The sequence below is a fragment of the Psammomys obesus genome, unplaced genomic scaffold (genome assembly GCF_907164565.1).
Source record: "Psammomys obesus unplaced genomic scaffold, mPsaObe1.curated_primary_1811, whole genome shotgun sequence".
Taxonomy (NCBI): domain Eukaryota; kingdom Metazoa; phylum Chordata; class Mammalia; order Rodentia; family Muridae; genus Psammomys; species Psammomys obesus.
Window position 1 is genome coordinate 4937066 of NW_026596057.1, and position 21541 is coordinate 4958606.

Below are 21541 nucleotides of genomic sequence, written 5' to 3' on the forward strand. Positions count from 1 at the left end.
ATTGCTGTGCTGCTTTAACGGCCTAGGGGTTTGAAAATGGTGTCCCCACTGCCACCACAACCAGCGTGTGACTTCTGAGATGAGCCTGCTGCTCACCCACATTAAGCAAGTGTCCCCTTTGCACTTGCCTGAAATATCAACAAACATCAGAACTCCATCAAAATATTTTACTGACGGCCGCTCTGGAGAGAAGTCTCCGTAGACAATGAGGTCTGGTAAGTGAGCTGCTATTCTGACGATGGCCCGGTCTTGGTTTTGTAATTCTTCTCTTGGAGCACTCATGTTCGAGGACAGGAATCAGGATTTTTCAGCTCAAGGACAGTGGTCAGGACTTTTTAGTGTCAGGAAGACTTTCTCAAGTAGGTCTTCTAGAAACAAAAGTTGGGCATGGAAGAAATCTGACCTACGTTCTCTATCTCTTTTTCTCCAGTGGATTTGTTCCACCTTACGGATGGCTTTACTTAAAGGACAAGAGTGGTGGCAATGCTAGAGTTGGTGACATCAACCACTTTCTTCTCTCTTTTTCTTTCCTTCTTCCTTTTTTTTTTTTTTTTTTTTTGAGACAGTGGAGATAGGATCTCACTATATAGTCCCCACTGGCCTGCTATGAAAACCAGGCTGGCCTCTAACTCGTGGAGCTATGCTTGCCTCTGCCTATAGGATCACCTTTCTATATAGAAGGAAAAGCACCACAGACTGGACTTCCAACCCAACCCTGAACAGCTACAAAGAAAATGAACACACTGTGGAGGGCAGCAATGAACCTATCCATTTCCTTAAAAGGATAAACCCCAGTGGGGTGTGGGGTTAGTAGCCATATTCAATCTAGCCAGATTCCATTTCCTTTTGTTTCTTTGTCCTTCATCCTCTTTTTAAAAATTATTATTTATACAGTGTTCTGCCTGCATGTGTACCTGCTTGCCAAAAGAATGCACCAGATCTCACTATACATGGTTATTAGCCACCATGTAGTTGCTGGGAATTGAACTCAGGACCTTTAGAAGAACAGCTAGTGCTCTTAATCTCTGAGCCATCTCTCCAGCCCCCTTCATCCTCTTTTCACCTGTTATCTTTTGTCCTTTATAAAAATTAATTACAGACTTTTTTTTGTGGGAACATGCTTACATGTGGGCATCAGGTTATTATCTATCGGCAAGAGATTAAGTAAATTAAGTAAATGTTAAATGGAGAGTGAGAAAACTCAGAAGGATGTAGTAGGCACACAAGTGACAGTTGGAAGGCTGAAAAGGGTTTAAGTTGTGAGAGGATATGTTGACATTTCCTTTTGCTGCCACTTGGCTCTAAGAAAATTAGCATTGACTAAACCTTCCTCTAGTGTGGTCATTGAGTGCTCAAACTCAAGTGAGGTTAAAAAACATGCTCTAGCTGAGTGTGTTGGGCTATGCCTGCAATCAAAGAACATGGAGCAGCGGGTTGACCAAAGCAAAAGGATCCCGGCCAGCCTGGGCTACAGAGTGAGAGCCTTTCTCAAAAAACAAACACACAGAGCCTCTATCTTCAGCAGGCATTCCCTGTGAACTTGCCTGCCAGACAGAGCAGGGACACAGGTAGGCTAACTTCAAATCTTCAGCTCTCTCTCTTCTCCAAATTCAATGCCCTCAGTCCCACCCCAGGTTCTTGACTAGAGCAGGCCACCTGCTTCAAACTCCCTTTTCTCTCTGGCACCATCTCTGGTGGATCACCCTGATGATCTTTTTCTCTAACCTTCCTTCCCTCAACTCATCCCCCTTCTCCCAGTCTCCATCTCCCAGGAACAGGCAGGCAAAGCCTGCCAGAGAAGCAAGTAGGCCAGTGAACCAGGTAGGCAAACTACAGATCTTCACATTCCCTCCTTTCCTCCAAATCCAGCCCCCTAGTCTCATCCCCACCTGCTATGGCCTTTCCTCACTCTCTGCCCCATTCCCAGAAGACTAAGCAGATCCTGGGGGAACATCCTGTTTTCCTCTCTCCAGTGGAATCCCCTCATCTGTCCCTCCTAGCCCATTCCTATCCCTAAATTACAACTCCCAATACACATTGTACCAGGAACCTCCAGTGGCCACACTTAGCAAGATCCCAGAAGCATTCCCTACCAGGCAACACACAGCCACTACACCCTCCTAAGAACCAGAGAGGACAACAGGAAACCAAAGAACAAGACACCTACACTACAAAGACAAGATCAGTTATCAGCACCTAGAACTACAATCCAGATGCCTAAACACCAGCATAAAACCACAATCAAGAGGAGCCAGGACTATATGTACCTACCAGAGCTCAGCAACCATATTACAGTAGGCCCTGAGAAATGCAGTATAGCTGAAGAACCAAGGACCATAAAGTAGAGTTTGTGGTATGACAGAGGTTCTTAAAGAGGAAATGAATAAATCCACTGAAGAAATTTATGAACACACAAAGAAATAGAAGAAAATAAATAAAACCATCAAGAACTGAAGGTGGAAATATATACAATAAAGAAAACTAAACTGAGGATCCTAGGGAGGATGCTTAATTCTCATTCATAAGTGCAAACAGAATAGACACTGGAAGCCGTTGAAGAGAGGGAACAGGATGAGAGTCTACCATAAATGTCTTCTGAAAGACTCCACCCAACAGGGGATTGAAGCAGATGCTAAGACTCACAGCCAAACTTTGGGCAGAGCGTAGGGAGTCATAGGAAAGAGTGGAAGAATAGAAGGATCCAGAGCAGACAGGAGGTCTACAAGAACACCAACAAAGTCAACAAATCTGGACCCATGGGGGCCTGAGGAGACTAATGCACCAAGGACCATGCATGAAAAGAACCTAGACCCCTTTGGCTCAGTCTTCATGTGGGTTCCCTAGTAAGGGGACAGGGACTGTCTCTGACATGAACTCTGTTGCCTGCTCTTTGATCACCCCCCTTTGGGGGCAGGACATTGCCAGGCTACAGAGGAAGAACATGCAATCAGTCCTAATGAGATTTGATAGGCTGGGGTCAGATGGTATTGTGCCTGATTTGGGAGATCCCAAAAAACCTCCAGGAGTCGAGTCCATTGCAAAACAAATGAGGATCTTTTTATTACAGCTAGAGCTTGGGCTCACACCCTCACCAATGCAGCGGTTGAGAGTAGAGAGCACCGAGCTCAGGGTAGGTGGGTGATTTAAAGGTTCCAGTCTGTCCCAGTGCACCCAAAGCAGGGGAATTTCAGCCTGGCAAGCATCTATTGATTGAAACACAAAAGGGATGTTGCATTTTAAACCAATTTGCCATAGAAAAGCCCCCAAACCATTAATGGTTTGGCTTCCCTTGTTTGTCTGTCCTAGGGGAGAGGGGCAATCTGGGTTGGTTTCCTAGCAACTGTATCTCTAATGGTTAGGAAAGAATTCAGTAAGGCTGGTTCCTCTCAGCAGGTGGCTGGACATGTCTCCACCTCTCTGGCCTTTGTTCAGGCTTATGCTTTAACTTTAATTCAATACCCCAAAAAACTAATTTTTAGTTCTTTGGTCTCTCATTCCCCTCTTCCTATGATCACTTGAAGACCTAATCATGGGTCCTCCAGATATGACCCCTGGTGTCCTTTAGATTTATCTTCCATACTGGGATCTGAGTACCACTAACTGTATCGCTCCCAAGCATTCTTTCATGAAAGCCCTCAAGTGATTTAAAATAGAAGGCCCAAAGGTAAAAATCAAAATGAGTAGGGGGGTCCCATCAGAGTGGATATAAAGGTAGTAAGCCAAGGAGAACTATTATACCAGGATTTAAAACATCCTCTGGAATCTAGTGTCTCCCCAGGCTTTTTGTTATTTTTGCTAAGAATTTCCTAATCATTCCTGAGTGATTTACATGAAAACAGCATTTCTCTCTAAGAGCTGCACATAAACCGCACTGCTGTAAAAACAACAGATCCAAGCTTCTTCTGTTTTGCAACACTACTTCTGCCAGGGAATCAACATTCTTTTCTAAATGGGTGATTGAGTTTTCAAGGCACGGACTATCTTTATCAATATCTGCCTTTAAGCTGTTATAAATCTGGCTTTGTACATCCATTGCCGCAATACCAGTTCCTACTCCAGATAAGCAGGTCCCCAAGATAATAGCTAATATCAGGGAACCACTTTTGACTAAGCATTTCAGCCTGTTAGTAGGATAAAGGTCATTGAATCTCTCTCTTCTGTAATTTCTTCAGTCTGACATTGGGGCAGCGATATTGGGGACTCAGGAAAGCTGAAAGGCTAGTCAAAAGCTAGGCAATGGAGCACTATCTAATTAGTGACCCAGTTGAAGAGACAGGAGGGCATCACATTGGCTGGACTGGTTTACTTCAACTTTCAACAAGTTCAGATTTCAGCTTGCAGTCCATAGCTGATCCCTGAATAGAGTCTGTCAGCCAGGAGAAAATCTGCTGAGACAAATTCAGACTAGAGACAGAAGTTAAAATTTGTCTAATAAATGGGGAAAGTGAGGAATTTCAAGACCAAGGGAAAAACTCATGTGGGGTTGTTTGAGCTAGGCCAGATTCAGGTCTTATGATTTTTGGTTTCCTGAAACTCATGAATTTTAGTTTACAAAAGGTTGTATTGATGTCCATACTTTAGAAAGATCAGGTAACAAGTGTCTACAAGACAACAGGAGTAGACTCATGCCATTAAGACCTAGTAAAAGCTATGGCTTTTGGGTCAGATATATACACATTAGACAAATGTTTTCAGCATGATGAGAAGCACCTTTAAGTCTACCTCCAGAAGACAACCAAAAGGAAATTAAAATCTCAAGCTTGTGACTGGATAATAAGCAGTCAGTGCTCCATCAGCTTATCAGAACTCTATTGATCAATGTCCTAACTCTGAACTTCTGGAATCTTATAACACAAGCACAACAACAGCTTGGGGGGATCTGAAATATCTCCCATTTTCAATATGCCTTGAATTACTTTCTTATATTATTACAACTTACATTCACATCCCTTAAAACACCAACTTAGACTCTTCAATCTTTCTTGCATTTACCAACTTTGAAACATCTTCCCAGACCCTCAACTTTTTTAGATCCTCATAACTTAAACTTTTGAATTCTCAGACCTTATATAAACTTTATATCTTTCTATCCAGTTATTCACTGTAAGACACAGAGAATTAACATGAAGCCTGTGAGGAAGGCAAACCTCTTTGCCTTTCTAAATAAGAGATCTAGTACCTAGTAGTTCTAACTAGTTAATGAGTTGACCAATGAACAAACAGTGGATCTAATTGTTTGATTTTTAGCTGAAAAGCTACCATTAGCGTAGCTTAGCCATCAATGTGATCAGAGACTTGAGAAGGATAAATTATAAGCCAAATAAATGTACCAGTCTATGTACCAATCATGACCAAAATGACAGAGACTACTAGTCAGTCCACCACTTAGGCAGTTGTCCCTGGCTCTTGTGGTCTCATGGCATCATGAGCAGAGGCAGTCTGGCCATCAGGTACAGAAAATGAGACTGTTTCTGTGAAAAAAATATCATGAGAGATTAATATCACCTTGCCTTCAGCAAGGTGAAATTTTGACTCTCCAGGTGTCCACAGCTTTCTTCACAGTTCAGGCTGGGCCCTAGCAGTGGGCCAGTTGGGACAGTCTTGCCCAGTGGTTAGCATACCACTGTCCAGAGTCAAAGTCATCTGTTGTTGTACCCAAATCTTCTTGGAGACCTTGGGGAGCTACTGCCAGAATTTTGGGACTTTCTGTCATAATAAGCTTACACATGTTAAAATACCATATTCCATAGATCTCTGACAAGCTTGAGGGCCAGCATCTGAGTTACTCTTTGTCTATCTTTAGTTATCTGCTCTAAACTGCATTCTGTAAAACAGAATGTTATAATCTCCAATTCTGGCATATTCCTTAGATAAGTGTTTTAGGACCATATCTATTTCAAGTAGATCTACATAGGCAAACTTTGTAGTTACCCATCTTAGGCTTAAAAACGTAAACAAGAGACTTGTAACCAACTGCAGTCATTAGCATAACTTTAAGTATATTTCTGAACTAAAATCAAAGCAAAACTTTCAATCAGATACAGTTCATAGAGGAGCTAGCAAATCTTGCTGATCCCACCACATTTTATTATTAAGACCGAACAGCAAAAAAGCCTAAAGGACAGAAGTTGCACTTAGCACTACATAGGGAACTAAACACAGCTGACAGCCCTTAACAGAAATGGCAGTAAAATCACGGTCCACCCTCTTTATCCCTGAACCAACATGGTGGCTAGCCACGCGTTGTTACAGGCTGTGGCCAGCAATTTAAAACATAGCCATCAGATGTCGCTGATGGTGTTGCTGCCTCCCATGGTACAGCACTGTGGAGCATTCACAGCTTCCCGTAACCAAGTTCTATCATTGTAATCAGATGAGTTTTAGAACCAGCTGCATAATAAAACAGTATAGAATAATTTTAAAACTCTACTTGAACTATTCTGGCCATACCAAACTTATCAGCCAGAAGGAACTGGCAGCCAGGCACACACTTGAAATAAGCTTGTCAATCTGAATAGACCTTTACAAACCAGGGCTGGATCACACATAAAGCATGCCGCAAAAACACAATCCTGAAATATATACATATATGTAATCCATAAAGACATTATTATAAAATACCTGATAAACTTTAAAATGTTTCATAGCCTTAAACACATTTTTAGAAGAAATCTGTTTTTGCAATATCAAAATAAAGTACCCTTTTTAGGAGTGGAGTCACAAAGGACACCCATAATTTTAAAAGTCAAAACCAAATTTATCAGTGCAAACAATTCAATCTCTAAAATCAATACCAATTTAAAATGAGACTTGTCTTCTCAGTCTAAAAGGAGATAGGATGATAAGCAGAATTCATTATGACTAAGAAGTTCTGTAACTTTTTCCTTTGCCCTGACCCACACCAAGTGGCAATTTCAGGATGGTGGAGTCATATCACATGACAGGCCGCATGGGTTGCTATTTAAAAACATCTGTGTTTCTATAGATGTTACAAACACACACTCACACATATATATGTTTTAAACAAGAGTTTGAATTTAACTTTAAACATCTCCAATAACTGTTAATCTATAACCAAGACATATAGAGCATATTAACCATTTATGATTGGTCAGAAATATACATGTAATGGCCAATACATACATTTAAACAGACAGATAAAACTTTTCTTTCTCCATCCAGCCGTAATGTCAAGTCTTTGTCCTGTCAGCCTGGGCAAGCCCACTCTACTCTTGGCTGTTCTACCTGTCCTGCCCCATGCTCCCACCAGTGACCAGAAGTGCCCCAGCTTGTAGCTGGGAGCATGGGGCATGCAAAGTCACAATGGTGCACAGCTGGTTGGTCACTGGCCCACTGAGACCATCATAAGCAAACAAAAACATGAAAGAACAACACAAGAAAACAATGTACTGGTACAATGTGCGCAAAGAACAGAAGAAGGAGAAGAAGAAGGAGGAGGAGGAGCCAACATTCCGAACAGTGGCCTCTTTCTTGATGGGCCCTCTATCCTGTTTCTTTAAGGGTGGCCTGCCCCCAAATCAGGTTCCACCCAACTACACCAGAGCTTGGATATGGCAGCCTGTCGTTCCGCCAGACCAGAGACCAGAGAGCAATGGCAGAGATGCCAAGCCTGGGGCTCTGCATATTGTAGCCATCCCCTGGTGCCTCCTCACCTCTGTCACCAGCTAGGGGCTTAGAAGGAGTCTGCCCAAGGTTATATGTCTTCTGAGTCCCAGTGATTTAAAGGTCCCAGTTCCTCCCAGCTTGCCCAAAGCAGGGGCATTCCAGCCTGGCAAGCGTCTATTGGTTGAAGCACAAAAGGGATGTTGCTTTTTAAACTGATTGACTATAGGAAAGCCCCCAAACCATTAATGGTCTGGCTTCCTTTGTTTGGCTGTCCTAGGGGAGTGGGGTGATGTAGGCTGGTTTCCTAGCAACTGTATCTCTAGTGGGCAGGAAAACAATGCAGTAAGGCTGGTTTCTCCCAGGAGGTGGCTGGACATGCCTCCACCTGTCTGGCCTTTGTTTAGGCTTATGCTTTAAACTTTAATCCAATACCCAAAAAATTAATTTTTAGTTCTTTGGTCTCTCATTGGTAGGGGAGGAGGGATCCTTCTTTCTGAGAAATAGGGAAGGGGAATAGGGGAAAAAGGGAAGGAGAGTGGGACTGAGAGGAGATAAGGGAGGGGGCTATAATCAGGATGTAAAGTGAATAAATTATAAAAAAAAATACAGTTAAAGTTAAAAAAAAAAAAGAAAGAAAAGAAAACCAAAACTGAGGTGAATCTGAAAATAAAAAACTTGAACAGGAACCTCAGAAGCAAGCCTCAACAAGAGAATACCAGAATGCAATAAATGAAAGAAAGGATCTCATATTCTGAAGAGAAGATAGAAAAAAAAAAAAAAAAGAATGCCTCAGTCAAGAAAATGTTAAATCTAAGAAACTCTAGGCACAAAACAGCTAGGAGATCTGGGACACTGTGAAAAGACCAAATCTTTGAATAATTGGAATAAAGGAAGGAAAAGCAGCCCAGCTCAAAGCACTGAAAATAATTTCAATCATAGGAGAAAATTTTTCTAGTTTAAAGAAGGAGAGACCTATTAAGGTTCAAGAAGCATACAAAACACCAAATAGACTGGACCAGAAAAGAAATTCCACTTGGTGTATAATAATCAAAATGCTACATGACAGAAAAAAGAATGAATAGTAAAAGCTGAAAGGGAAAATGACCAAGTAACATATAAACATACAAATCTATTAATAATAGATAACACTGACTTTTTGATGGAGACTCTAAAAGCAAGAAGGGCCTGGACAGATCTGCTGTAATAGCTAAGAAATACCATATGCCAGCCCAGATTATACTCAGAAAAATTTTCAATCACCATAGATGGAGAAAGAAAGACTTGCTATGATAAAAATCAAATTTAAGTAGGATTTATCTAAAAATCTAGCCTTATGGAAGGCACTAGAAGGAAATTTTCAACCTGAAGAAATTAACCTAATCACATCCAGGAAAAGACAAGGGATAAATAATCTCAGATAAGCTAATCAAAAGAGGGGAAACACACACACATACACACACAAACAGCACAAGAACAAAATAACAAGAATTAACAAATACTGCTCATTGGTATCTGCCCACATCAACAGTCTCAATTCCTTGATAAAAGGACACAGACTAACAGAATAGATGTGCAAACAAGATCCATCCTTTTGGTGCATTCAAGAAACACACTTTAACATCAAGGATGGATCAAGGTAAAAGGATGGAAAAAGATATTTCAAGCAAATGTACCTAAGAAGCAAGGTGATGTAGCCATTTCAGTATCTGATAAAATAGACTTCCAACCAAAACTATCAGGAGAAATAGAGTATCACTCTTGATACTCATCAAAGAGAACATTGCAATTCTTTATATTTGTGCCCTAAATATAAGGGCACCAAAGTTTGTTAAAGAAACAATACAATAGCTTAAACAACATATTACCTCTCAAAAAGTGAGAGGGGAGACTTCAGTGCCCCACTCTTGCAAATAGACAGGTATCCAGACAAAGCCTAAACAGAGAAGCTCTGGAGCTAATTGATGTCCTAAACCAAATGAACCTAACAGATATTTACAGCACACTTAATCCAAACACAAAAGAAAATACCTTCTTCTTAGCACTTCATTGAACTTTCTCAAAAATGGACCCCATCCTAGGACACAAAGCAAGTCTCAACAGATACAAGAAAATTGAAATAACATCCTGCATTCTATCTGACCACCATGGAATAAAGCTGAATAGCAACAACAATAGAAACAACAGAAAGCTTACAATCTTATGGAAACTGAACAATTCACTATGATACTAAAAATAGGTCAAGATAGAAATTAAGAAAAAGAAATTTAAACTTTCTAGAATTTAATGAAAGCACGATGTACTCAAACCTCTGGGACAGGATGACAGCAGTTCTAAGAGGGCAAAGTCAGACCATTAAGTGTCTAAATACAGAAACTGGAGAGACCTACTACTACTAACTTAATAGCACACCTGGAAGTTCTAGAACAAAAAGGAGTGCACAGAAAGAAATAACCAAACCCAGGGCTTAACTCAATAAAATAGAGACAAACAAACAATGCAAAGAATCAATACAACAAAGAGTCGGTTCTTCAAGAAAAATCAGTAAGTTTGATAAACCCTTAGTCAAATTAACCAAAAGACACAGTCAGAAGATCCAAATTACCGAAATTAGAGATAAAAGGGGGGGAAAACAACTACAGACACTGAGGAAATACAGAGACTCACAAAGACATACTGTATTCCACCAAAATAGAAAATCTAAAAGAAATGGATACTTTTCTCAATATATATCAACTACCAAAGTTAAATAAGATCATATCACCAATTTAAACAGATCTATAACCCCTAGTGAGATAGAACCAATAATCAAAAACAAAACCAAAACCAAAAACAACAACAAAAAACCAAAACCAACCAAATAAACAAGAAGCACAAAATTCTACCAGACTTTAAAAGAAAAGTACTCCTCAAAATATTCTCCTAAACAGAAAGAGTTACCCTGATACCTATACAATATAAAAGACTCAATAAAGAACGAGAATTACAGACCAAATTCCCTTATGAATATAGATGCAAAAATTCTCAATAAAATACTTGCAAACTGAATCCAAGAACACATCAAAATGATCATCCACCATGATCAAGTAGGTCTTGTTAGTATTTTGGAACACAACCTGCTCCTGGGTTACCCAGCAACCTATGTCGTCATCATGTATCGCCAGCCAGGTGGCTACACCTGGAAGGCATGGTTACCTTGCCCCTTACAGCGCTAACCCCGACACGTGGTCTCTCTCTTACTTTCTCTTACTTCTCTCTCTTACCCTCTTACTCTTTCTCTCTCTCTCTGTCTCTCTTTCTCTCTCTTGGGGTGCCCCTTCCCTTTTCTCTTTCTCTCTCTCATGTCCTGCTTCCCCCTTCCTCTATACCCTCCTAATAAACTTCTTGCAGAGAATATCGGTTGACTCCTGCTTCTTCTTAATTTTTAACAGGTCTCATCCCAGAGATTCAGGGATGGTTCAACATACATAAATTGATAAATGTAATCCATCATATAAACAACTTGAAAGACAAAAAACAACATATTACCTAATGAGATGCAGAAAAGGCATTTGACAAAATCCAACACTTCTTCATGATAAAAGTCCTGGAAAGATTAGGGATAGTTGAGACATACCTCAACATAATAAAGGCAGTTTACATAAAGCACATAGCCAACATCAACTTAAATGAAGAACATCTAAGCAATTCCACTAAAATCAGTAATAAGACAAGATTGTCCACTCTCTCCATAGGTATTCAGTATAGTATTCGAAGTATTAGCTACAGCAAAAAGACAGGTGAAGGAGATCAAGGGGATACAAATTGGAAAGGAAGTAGTCAAAGAATCTTTAGTAGCAGATGACGTGATAGTACACGTAAGAGGCCCTAAAAATTCCCCAGGAAACTCCTCCAGCTGATAAATATCTTCAGCAAAGTAGCAGGATACAACATTAGCTCACAAAAATCAGTAGCTTCTCCTCTATACAAGGGAAAACAGACTGAGAAAGAAATCAGGGAAACAACAGCCTTCACAATAGCCTCAAAAAATACAAAATATTTTGGGGTAACACTAATCAAGCAAGGGAAAGACTTGTATGGCAAAAATGTTAAAGCACCGAAAAAAAGAAAATGAAGATATCAGAAAATGCAAAGATCTCCAATTGTTGTTATAAAGAAAGTAAATCCCTACTCTTCCATTTTACCAATGAAGACTCAGGAGCCAGAGGCTGAGGTGAAAACCTGCTAGCTCAGAGAGGCAGAGAAAGCACACAGCTGACCTTCAGACTCGGGTCATGACCCAACAAAGAAAGCCAAATGCCTGCTAGCTCAGCTGATGGCTCGGAGGAAAAGGCATGCATGCTCACCCAACAGGATATCTAAAACAATCCTGAACAGTAAAAGAATTGTGGGAGGTATTACCATCTCCAAACTCAAATTGTACTACAGAGTAATAGTAATAAAAATGGCATGTTATTGGCATAAAAACAGACAGATCAGTAAAATAGGATTGAAGACCCAGACATAAATCCACACACCTATGAATACCTGTTTTGTTTTGTTTTTCAAATAAAGAAACCAGAAACCACACACTAGAAAACAAAACAAACAAACAAAAATCAAATGGTTCTGGTCAAACTGGATGTTGGCATGTAGAAGAATGCAAATAGATCTATACTTAACATCCTGCACAAAACTCAAGCCCAAATTGATCAAAGACTCAACATAAGAGCAAATATATTGACTCTGATAGAAACTGGGGAATAGCCTTGAACTCACTGGCACACGAAAAGACTTTTTGACACAGAATAAACAGTAAATAAGAGCTCATGAAACTGAAAAGCTTCTGCGTGGCAGAGGACACCATTATTTGGGCAAAGTGGCAGCCTTCAGAATGGGAAAAGATTTTTACCAATTACACATCCAGTAAAGGGTTACTATTCAAAATATATAAAAAAAACTCAAAACAAAACAAAACTGGATATCAAGCAAATAACAACCTAATTTAAAAATGGGGTACAGATCTAAATTGAGAATTCTCAAATGAGGAAACTCAAATGGCTGAGAAGCACTTAAAGAAATGCTCAAACACCCTCAGTCATCAGAGAAATTAAAATCAAAGCTACATTGAGATTTCATCTCACACCAGTCAGAAGAGCCAAGATCAACAAAACAAATGACAGATTGTGCTAGTGAGGAGGCGGAGACAGGGGCACTCATCCGCTGCTGGTGGGACTGCAAGTTTATACAGCTATTATGGAAGTAAGCAGGTTCGCCCACAGCAATAGATGTTTAACAGGAAAACAAACTCAAGGGTGCCTTTGGAGGTTCCTTGTCTCATGATGTCTCAACAGGTTTTAACATTTTTTAATTTCTTATTTTAATATTTACTTTTATCTTATTCTATTATGTATTCTATTATTATATTTATTCATTTGGTTTTTCAAGGCAAGGTTTCTCTGTGGAATTCACTGTCTGGCTGTCCTGGAATTCACTCTGTAGACCAGGCTAGTCTTGAACTCAGAGATCTGCCTGCCTCTGCCTTCTGAGTGCTGGGATTAAAGGTGCATGCCACTATTGTCCTGATTATTTATATATATAATATACAATCAATAATATAATATAAACTATAACTAATATAACCACCCTGTTATTTATTTACCCTACAGGTGTATATAGTATGGCTTTTCATATATAGTATAGCTTTCCATATAGTATGCTTTAGATGTCAGTTTGTTTTCTAAGGAGAGACAGAAAGAGGTAAATCTGAATGGGAGGGGAGGAGGAATAGGAGGAGGGGAAACCATAATCAGAATATATTGTATTAGGGGAGTAGAAATCTAGTTACAAAAAAAAAAACCAAACCAACAAATAACAAAAATATCTCCACAACACATAAATTCACAAGCCCCAAAGAAAAACAAAACAAAAAGAAGAAAAAAAAATACAAAAAAGAAAAAGAAATCCAGCTCTGCTGGTCTGCGCAGTGCTGGACTCTCCAGGTTCTTTGACCAGGCCATGTTCCTGGAATAGGTGACATAGGAGAGACAATCAGAAACACAGCTGCTATTTTTATGTTGGTTCCCAGTCAGCAAGAAGGAACTGACTGGCAATTTCAAGTAGAAACTGCCCATCTGAGAAAAAGTAGAGCAGTCACATACATTTCTTAATGTATTTTTTTTTAAGTCAGGGAAACATTAGTTTATTCAACAAGTAAACCTTACAAGATATAGAGTCCTCTAAAATAAATACTTCCATGTTAGATTCTTTAGAAATTAAAATGAAATCTGGGAATCAGGGATGTGACTCAGTGGCAAAAAGCAAAAATGGACCTGGGTTCAATTTCTAACAACAAAGTAAGAAATAGACGGTAACATAAACTTTACCTCCAGCCCTAAAATATCTTCTCAGGGCTGGAAACATAGGGCAAGGCCTTGGAGTTGATCACTAGACCCACACACAAAGAGGCCGTTAGTCTAATGTGTTTACCATACGTGTTACTTGGCTTTTCTCCCTTTCAGGTGGCAATCTTTGACTTGTCCTGCACTTTCAACAACTTTACTGCAATGACTCACGGTGACACTTCCTTGGTTATGTATGTTAGAGCGCACAGATGTTTCTTTTACTGGGTGTCCATGTCTTTCCCAAGATTTGGGAAGTTTTCTGGTATTTTACTGAAAACGTTTTCTGGGGCCCCAGTGCACAGCTCTTCTCCCTTGTGTGTGCCAATGATCCAAATACTTGGTGTTTTTAAGGGTATCTCAAAGCTCTTGCATTTTTTTTCTTCGTGTTTTCTTTTACTCATTCTAACACTAATAGTTCCAAAGATCTGTCTTCATGCTCTGTTATTTTTTTTTTTCCTCGTGTTTCATCTAATCTGTTGCTGAGGCTGTCAATGAACTTTTTCATCTGACCTTTAAGTTTCTTATTTCTTCCATGATTTCTGTCTGGTTCTTGTTCAGATCTTGTGTTCTCTTCTTTAGTTCATTTAATGGTTTGCATTTATTTCTCATCTTCTCACATTTTTGTTTGTTTTTGTTTTTTTTGAGACAGGACTTCTCTGTGTAACAGCCTTGGCTTTCATGGAACTCAGTTTGTAAGCCAGGCTGGCCTGGAACTCACAGAGCTCCACCTGCCTCTTCTTCCTGAGTGCTGGGATTAAAGGCTGCACTACCACTCCTGGCTAGTTTTTTGTTGTTGTTTTTTGGTATTTCTATGTTGAGTTTTTTTTTGTTGTTGCTTTTCTGTTGTTGTTGTTTGGTTGGGTATCTTTTTTAAGATTATATGATAGCTTCCTTAGTGACTTTCTCTTGATAATGTTTCCTGGGAAGTTTCAGTCCTGATTTGACTTACTGCATGTATTCTCTCATTCTTGTTATCATTTCTGTAGGCTTAGATTTTTCACCAAACCTACTTTATTTAGGGTTGTTAAGCATTTTTACCTCCCTTCCTTTTCCTCTCTCCCCCCTGTAACCTTATATAGAAGATTAGTAGGGAAAAGGGCTATAGTACTTTTATCTGCTTCCTGCTGGTTAGAGTGATGGGTCTTTAGGGGAATACCAGACTCAGTCATCAGGATACCAGTAGTCTAGTTCAAAGGCCAACACGAAGCAGCAACATGAAGTCAGCAAAAGCCGCAAGACTCAGATTGCCCAAAGAAACACTCTGGAACGTTTCTCTCTGTAAAGTCAAGTGTCCAAGCAAGAAGATCAGCTCAGCAATGTCGATCCAAAAAGCGATGTCTCCTGTGAGTGGGCCTCTACAGATCTCCTCTCCTCAGAGTTCACCCATGGATGTTCTCAGCTGGTCGAAGTCACACCCCTCGCACATGAGGACTCACAGCAAAACATCACGTGTCCTCTCACAAGCCAACCTGGGGAAAACATCACGTGCAGCAAAACACCACATGACAAAACTCAGTCTTCAAAGAAACCAGAAACTTCCACTTCAATCTCCATCACTCATCTCCCACCATGTTTTTCCCTCACATGATCCTGATGCTGGAAAGCTAGAAATAAAAATTGGCGAGCTGCTTGCTCACACAAGCTTCTCCTTAAAAAACGAAATCTTTTATACGAGTGTTTTCCTTGTATGTCTGTGTATCCTGTGCCTGCTGCCTGGTGTCCATGAAGACCAGAGGAGGGTTCCAAATCTCCTGGAACTGTAATTAATGAGAGTTGTGAGTTGTTATGTGAGCTGGGAGTTGAATCCAGGTCCTCTGCAAGAGCAGCAAATGCTGCCCCTAGAGAGCTTTTAAATGATTCTTTTAACAGGTTTTCACATGGCTAGGCTGCCTGCAAACTCACTATGTAGCTGAAAATGACCTTGACACTTTTTTTTTTTGAGACAAGGTTTCTCTTTGTAGCCCTGGCTGACCTAGAACTTGATCTGTAGACCAGGTTGACCTCAAACTCAGAGATCTGCCTGCTTCTGCTTCCCAAGTTGTGTGCCCCATTCAAGCCCTTTGACCTAGACTGTGTGTGTGTGTGTGTGTGTGTGTGTGTGTGTGTGTGTGTGTGTGTATGCATATCTATGTATGGTACCCACAGCTGACAGAAGAGGACAACTGATCCTTTGGAGAGATGGAGTTATGGGCAGTTGTGAGCTGCCTGAGGTAAGAGCTGGGATCTGAACTCAAATCCTCATAATGAAGTAGCAAGCGCTCTTAACAACTGGGCTATCCCTCTCCAGCCCTGACCTTGATAAAAATTAATGTATGTGCAGATACATGTGGAGGGGAGAGGACAACCTCTAGTGTTATGTCATCCTCAGAAAGTCACCTGTCTCCATTTTGAGGCAGAGTCTCTTATTGGCCAGAAGCTACCCAAGTGTGATGATCAGAGTTTGCTCCTGGAGTACACAGGGGAGAAGGAGAAAACTGACTTCCACAACTTGTCCTCTGACATCTACACATGTGGCATGGAGTGCACGTGCACACTCACACATACACACACATACATAGAACACACAAATAAATTCAAACAAATAAATAATGCAGAATGAAACATTTTATTGAAACATAAATGTAAAAACTTTAACAAGTCGTAAGAGTACAGTTTGTAACAAGTGAGTAAATCCCCTCCAGTCATGAAAGGGGACATTACCTGAACTCCACAGGTTTCTTTCATGCAGTCTTCTGTTTTTGAGATGAGATCTCACTATGTAACACTGGCCTTGAACTCTTGCTGCTCTTGCTGGGTGTACTATTGTATGCCACCACACAGGGCTCCTTACACCATCTCCTAATCACTTTCTTCTCCTTTTCCTGACTTTGTGATACCACAAATCACCTTTATCCCTTTTTGAACTTTATGTACAAGATGACTCTGGTTTTCTCTCTTGTTTGTAATATTAATCCATCACATTGTGTATCAGTATTTATTTAGTGTTTTATTGTTCTACCATTTGATTATATCTCACAGTATTTATCCATTTTACTATGAGTTTTTCAGTTTAAAAATTATTTGTATTTTATGTTCTTTGGTGTTTTGTCTGTATATATGTCTGTGTGAGGGTATTGGATCCCTGGAACTGGAGTTACAGATAGTTGTGAGCTGCCATGTGAGCCCAGGTACTCTGGAAGAACAGCCAGTACTCTTAACCAGAGCCATCTCTCCAGCCTGGAGACTTTCAGTTTTAAGCATTATATAGAAATCTAAGAACATTCTTTTCTTCTGAAAGGAATCACTATGTAGTCCATGTTGGCCTTGAACTCACAGTCCTCCTCATGCTGGGATTAAAAGGCTGCATCTTTGCATCAACTTCTAAGAACATTTTTGTACGTGCTGTTTGGTAAACATAGATATGCATTCCTTTTAGGTACACATTCATGATCGGAGCACAACCATTTTCTGCTGTCTTTGGATCACTGTCTGCAAATGGCTCAGTGGATTTTGTCAATGACCTGGTGACCTCTTAGGGGAGATGTCACATTTACTTTATGGTCCTCTGACCTCTATATGTCAGAGACCATACTAGAGTCTAGGCTTTTTAGCTATAGGACCCACCGTCATGGTCATATGTACTTTGTGTTGTAGTAAATTAAAAATAAAAGGCTTTGGGCTATATAATGTTTATTATCAGCCCTATTATCACCATGAAAGTATTATCTCACTCGCTATCACAAATAATAAGACATAGACACCTGTCAGATTTTATAATTACCTTATTTGCCTTGAACCAGGCAGATATTTCACTTACACTGTCTCAGTATCCTCACCATCCATCTCCCTGCCCCCGTCCAATGCCATCCACTTTAATCCTCCTCAGCTGGTCTACCTTCCATCCATAATCCCATGGTATTTGTTTATATTCTTCATCTGGGTTCTTTTCATGACATGATTGGAGTCCTTTCTCTCAGGCCACATGGCTTCTTCTCCCAGTTAACCCATTTTGGTGTCTTCCTTCCTCTGTTCCCTGTCCTCCAAACCTGGGAACCTTAGCCATGCTTACCCCATTCTGCCCTGCCCAGGTATAGGCTGTTTAATCAACCAATCAGATATGTCTTAGACAGGTTTACAAAATGAAGCTAGGTGTAACCAGACCTTAAGGGCCAAAAAACATGCATCAGATCAATTTCCAAACTTTGTAAAAGAGTTTCTATATGATCATACTTTCAGCTTTATTTCCCACCTAGAATTGGACTGAGCATTGCCTGGAAACCTTTCCTCCAATTGTACTGTGTTTCAAATTTGCTGACAATGAACTGCCGGGGATCAGACTCCCGGAAGTCTGATCCAGGTTGATGAAGTCAATCTGCCTGGGTTTTCAGTCTTTATCTCTCTGTGCAGTTCCCCCTTCCTTTATGACACCTGCAGAAACTACTTCCCCAGAGATCTCCAATATGGTTAGTTTAGCTAGCTAGCTAGCTTCTCTGGAGATCTTGTTTCTTCCATGTACTGAAACTGTAGGTAACGGACCATGCCCACCTTGCGTTAAGTGGAGATCCAAACTTCAGTCTTGGCACTTGCGTGGCAAGCACTTTATCCATCCGGTTATCTCTCCAGCCCCCTTTTCCCATTTTGAATCCAGGGACTTATGCATGCTACATATATGTTATCCTATAGCCCAAACTTCAGGAAGAACTTGCCAACAGCTGTTCCAAAGCTGGAACAAGAGTTCAGCTGCTGTTTATCCTAGCTAACTTGTGTTACTGTGATTTTAAAAAAGTGTGTGTGTGTGTGTGTGTGTGTGTGTGTGTGTGTGTGTGTGTGGTGTAGGCATACATGTGGGTGCATGTGCTTGGAAAGCCAGAGGATAATGTAGGGTGTTCTGGATAACGCTACCTTATTCCTTTAAGGCAGATGGTGTTGCTGACCTTTAGTCTGGCATCCATCAAGCTCTGATGAGTCTTCTGTCTCTCTCCCTCTAGTGCTGGGATATAGCACATATGCCCAGGGCTGGCTTTGATGTGGATGCTGGGGATTTAAACCAAGTCCTTACACTATGCAGCAAGCACTGTTATCTGCTGAGCCATCTCTAAGCTCTTTTATGTGACGTTTAAAGGTATACTGTTTTGGCAGGTTTTGTGTTTCTCTAATGGTACTGAAGAGCTTGAGTACACTTTCCTCTGTTTATTGGCCACCTAGATGAAGTATTCAGGTACATATGGGGTACTCAAATCTGACTTAAAAGATTTGTTTACTCTGCTGACTTTTTCTTGTTTGTTGCCTATTGAAGAGTAATAGCAGAGAAATGTTTAGGAGATGACATAGGGGTTAAAAATGGTGGTCATTTTCAAATATTTTGACTTAAATGTAAAAGAAGAAGAGTAATTAGGAAACACCGGCCTTTATACAATCAGATACAAGCTCCTGCAGCCAACAAAAAAAACCTTCCTGATATTTCCTTGATGTTTTGATAGTTCTATGTAAGCAAGACTGAAGTTTTTGGAAAGAGTGAGGAAAAAAGGGGAAAATATTGTCATTTTTTTCCCTCAGTGGAAAGATCTGCTTTATCAGGAACTATGGTTTTAAACAGCATAATTGTTCTAGCCCTGGATGCTCTGAAATGGACTCTAGAGATGTAGACATTAGGGAGTGCTGAGATGGGGAGAGCAACACTTAGAATTGTCATTTGTTCTCATCTCTCTTCTAGTGGCCAGCTCAGTATCTCAACGTTTTTCTCACTGCCAATATAGCAAATAAAAATACAGGATAGGTGTTATGGCATGGTCTGGTGCTTTGTAGTCAGTTAATTGCTTGCCTTCCTTCTATCAGCAGTCCACCAAAATGATACTATGTAACCTTGCCTCCAAAATTAACTCTGATTGGCTAAATAAAGTTGCCTACACACTTGGGCAGAAGTGAGGTAGGCAGAGCTAAGGTTCAAGGGCTTGGAGGACAGAAGGAGCACAGGAAAGGGAGAGACAGGTAGGAGAGAAGGCAGACCACCATGGGTTAGCATAAAGAATCATATGGCTGGGAGAAATTTACTCCGAGGATAGGTATGGCTGGAGAGAAGCAGCCCAGATAGAAAGCATGTACAAGTATTTTATATTATTTTGGATGGGAAGTAGCCCAGCCAGGAATGATTAGAGAAAATGGCATGGGACCTGGGACTGGGAGATAACGAGGTAGTTTAGGGCATTAGTATCTGTCCAGCCCCAGGTTAAATAAGGCTTATTAAAAATCTTTCAGGTATCAGTGTCTTTTATTAATATGATAGCAGGATGAATAATAACCACCACAATGATCCTATGGATTAATAGTAAACCTTAATGACCCTTTTATTTTCTACAACAGACAGGGATGGAGATGGCTGAGCAGTTATGAGCACTTGCTGAGCAATCATGAGGACCAGCATTCAGATCCTAGCACATGCCTGTAACCCTGGCTCAGAGTGTGAGGAGACAGGAGGATCACTAGGGCTTGCTGACTTTCAATCTACCTGAAAAAACATGAACTGCAGGTTCACAGAGAAATCTTGCCTGAAAAGATTAGGCAGAGAGGGTTAAAGGGCACGTGATGCCCTCTACTGGCTTCTGCTCTCACACACAAATGAACACAAGCATGTGTACATACACTCACACACATGCACAAATAAGGGAATCTTTAGAAATACATAGAATAGGGGCTGGAGATGGCTCAGCAGTTAAGAGGGCTGACTTCTGTTTCAGAGGACCTGGGTTCAATTCCCAGCACCTCTACTTGGGCAGTTCACAACTGTCCATAACTCCAAGATCTGACATTCTCACGCAGACATACATGCAGGCAAAACATGCAGGCACATAAAATTAAAATAAATTAAAATTTAATTTTATACAAACAAATGATTTAGTCTACTCTGAACATAGAACCCTTCATATATATTATAGCCCTGGATGTCCTGGAACTTGCTCTGTAGACCAGGCTGGCCTCAAACTCAATCTGCCTGCCTCTGCCTCCCGAGTGCTGAGATTAAAGAAAATGTGCCACCACCGCCCAGCGATCTTAATAATATTATATTCTCCTCATGTGCACATTATAAGCCCCTTTGCTTAGTTTCAATACTGCATAAGAAATGCATTAGATTTATTTATTTTTCCAGAAAGATCGACTAAGTCCAGTGACTGGCAGCTATGGAAAGGCAACTATAACAACATAAGGATGTGTATTCCATCTGCAACAGTAATTCTCAACTTTTCCAATGCTGCGACCCTTTATTACAGTTCCTCATGTTGTGGTGCCCCAAACACAAATTATTTTTGTTGCTACTTTATAACTGTAATTTTGCTAGTGTAATGAATCACAGCATAAATATCTGTGTTTTCTAATGGTCTTTGGGGGCTATGACTCACAGGCTGAGAACAGCTGATCTACACTCTCTGCCTGTGAGAGGGCACATAACATTCTCTCTCTCTTTTTTGATTTTTGAGACAGTCTTTCTGTCTAGTTCTAGGACTCACAGCCTCCTGCCTCTGTGCTGGGATCAGAGGCATGCAACACTACCCCTGGCCACT

At 40.5% G+C, this 21541-nt stretch overlaps 1 protein-coding gene across 1 annotated transcript in view; it reads right to left on the reverse strand.

Annotated features, from left to right (window-relative positions):
• Adcy10 (adenylate cyclase 10) overlaps positions 1-282 on the reverse strand; it is a 70429-nt gene extending 70147 nt beyond the window's left edge. The window contains exon 1 of the mRNA XM_055624611.1: positions 129-282. Within this exon, the coding sequence (XP_055480586.1) occupies positions 129-282 (154 nt within the window). The remainder of the gene's footprint in view (positions 1-128) is intronic.
• Between the last annotated feature and the right edge of the window lie 21259 nt (positions 283-21541).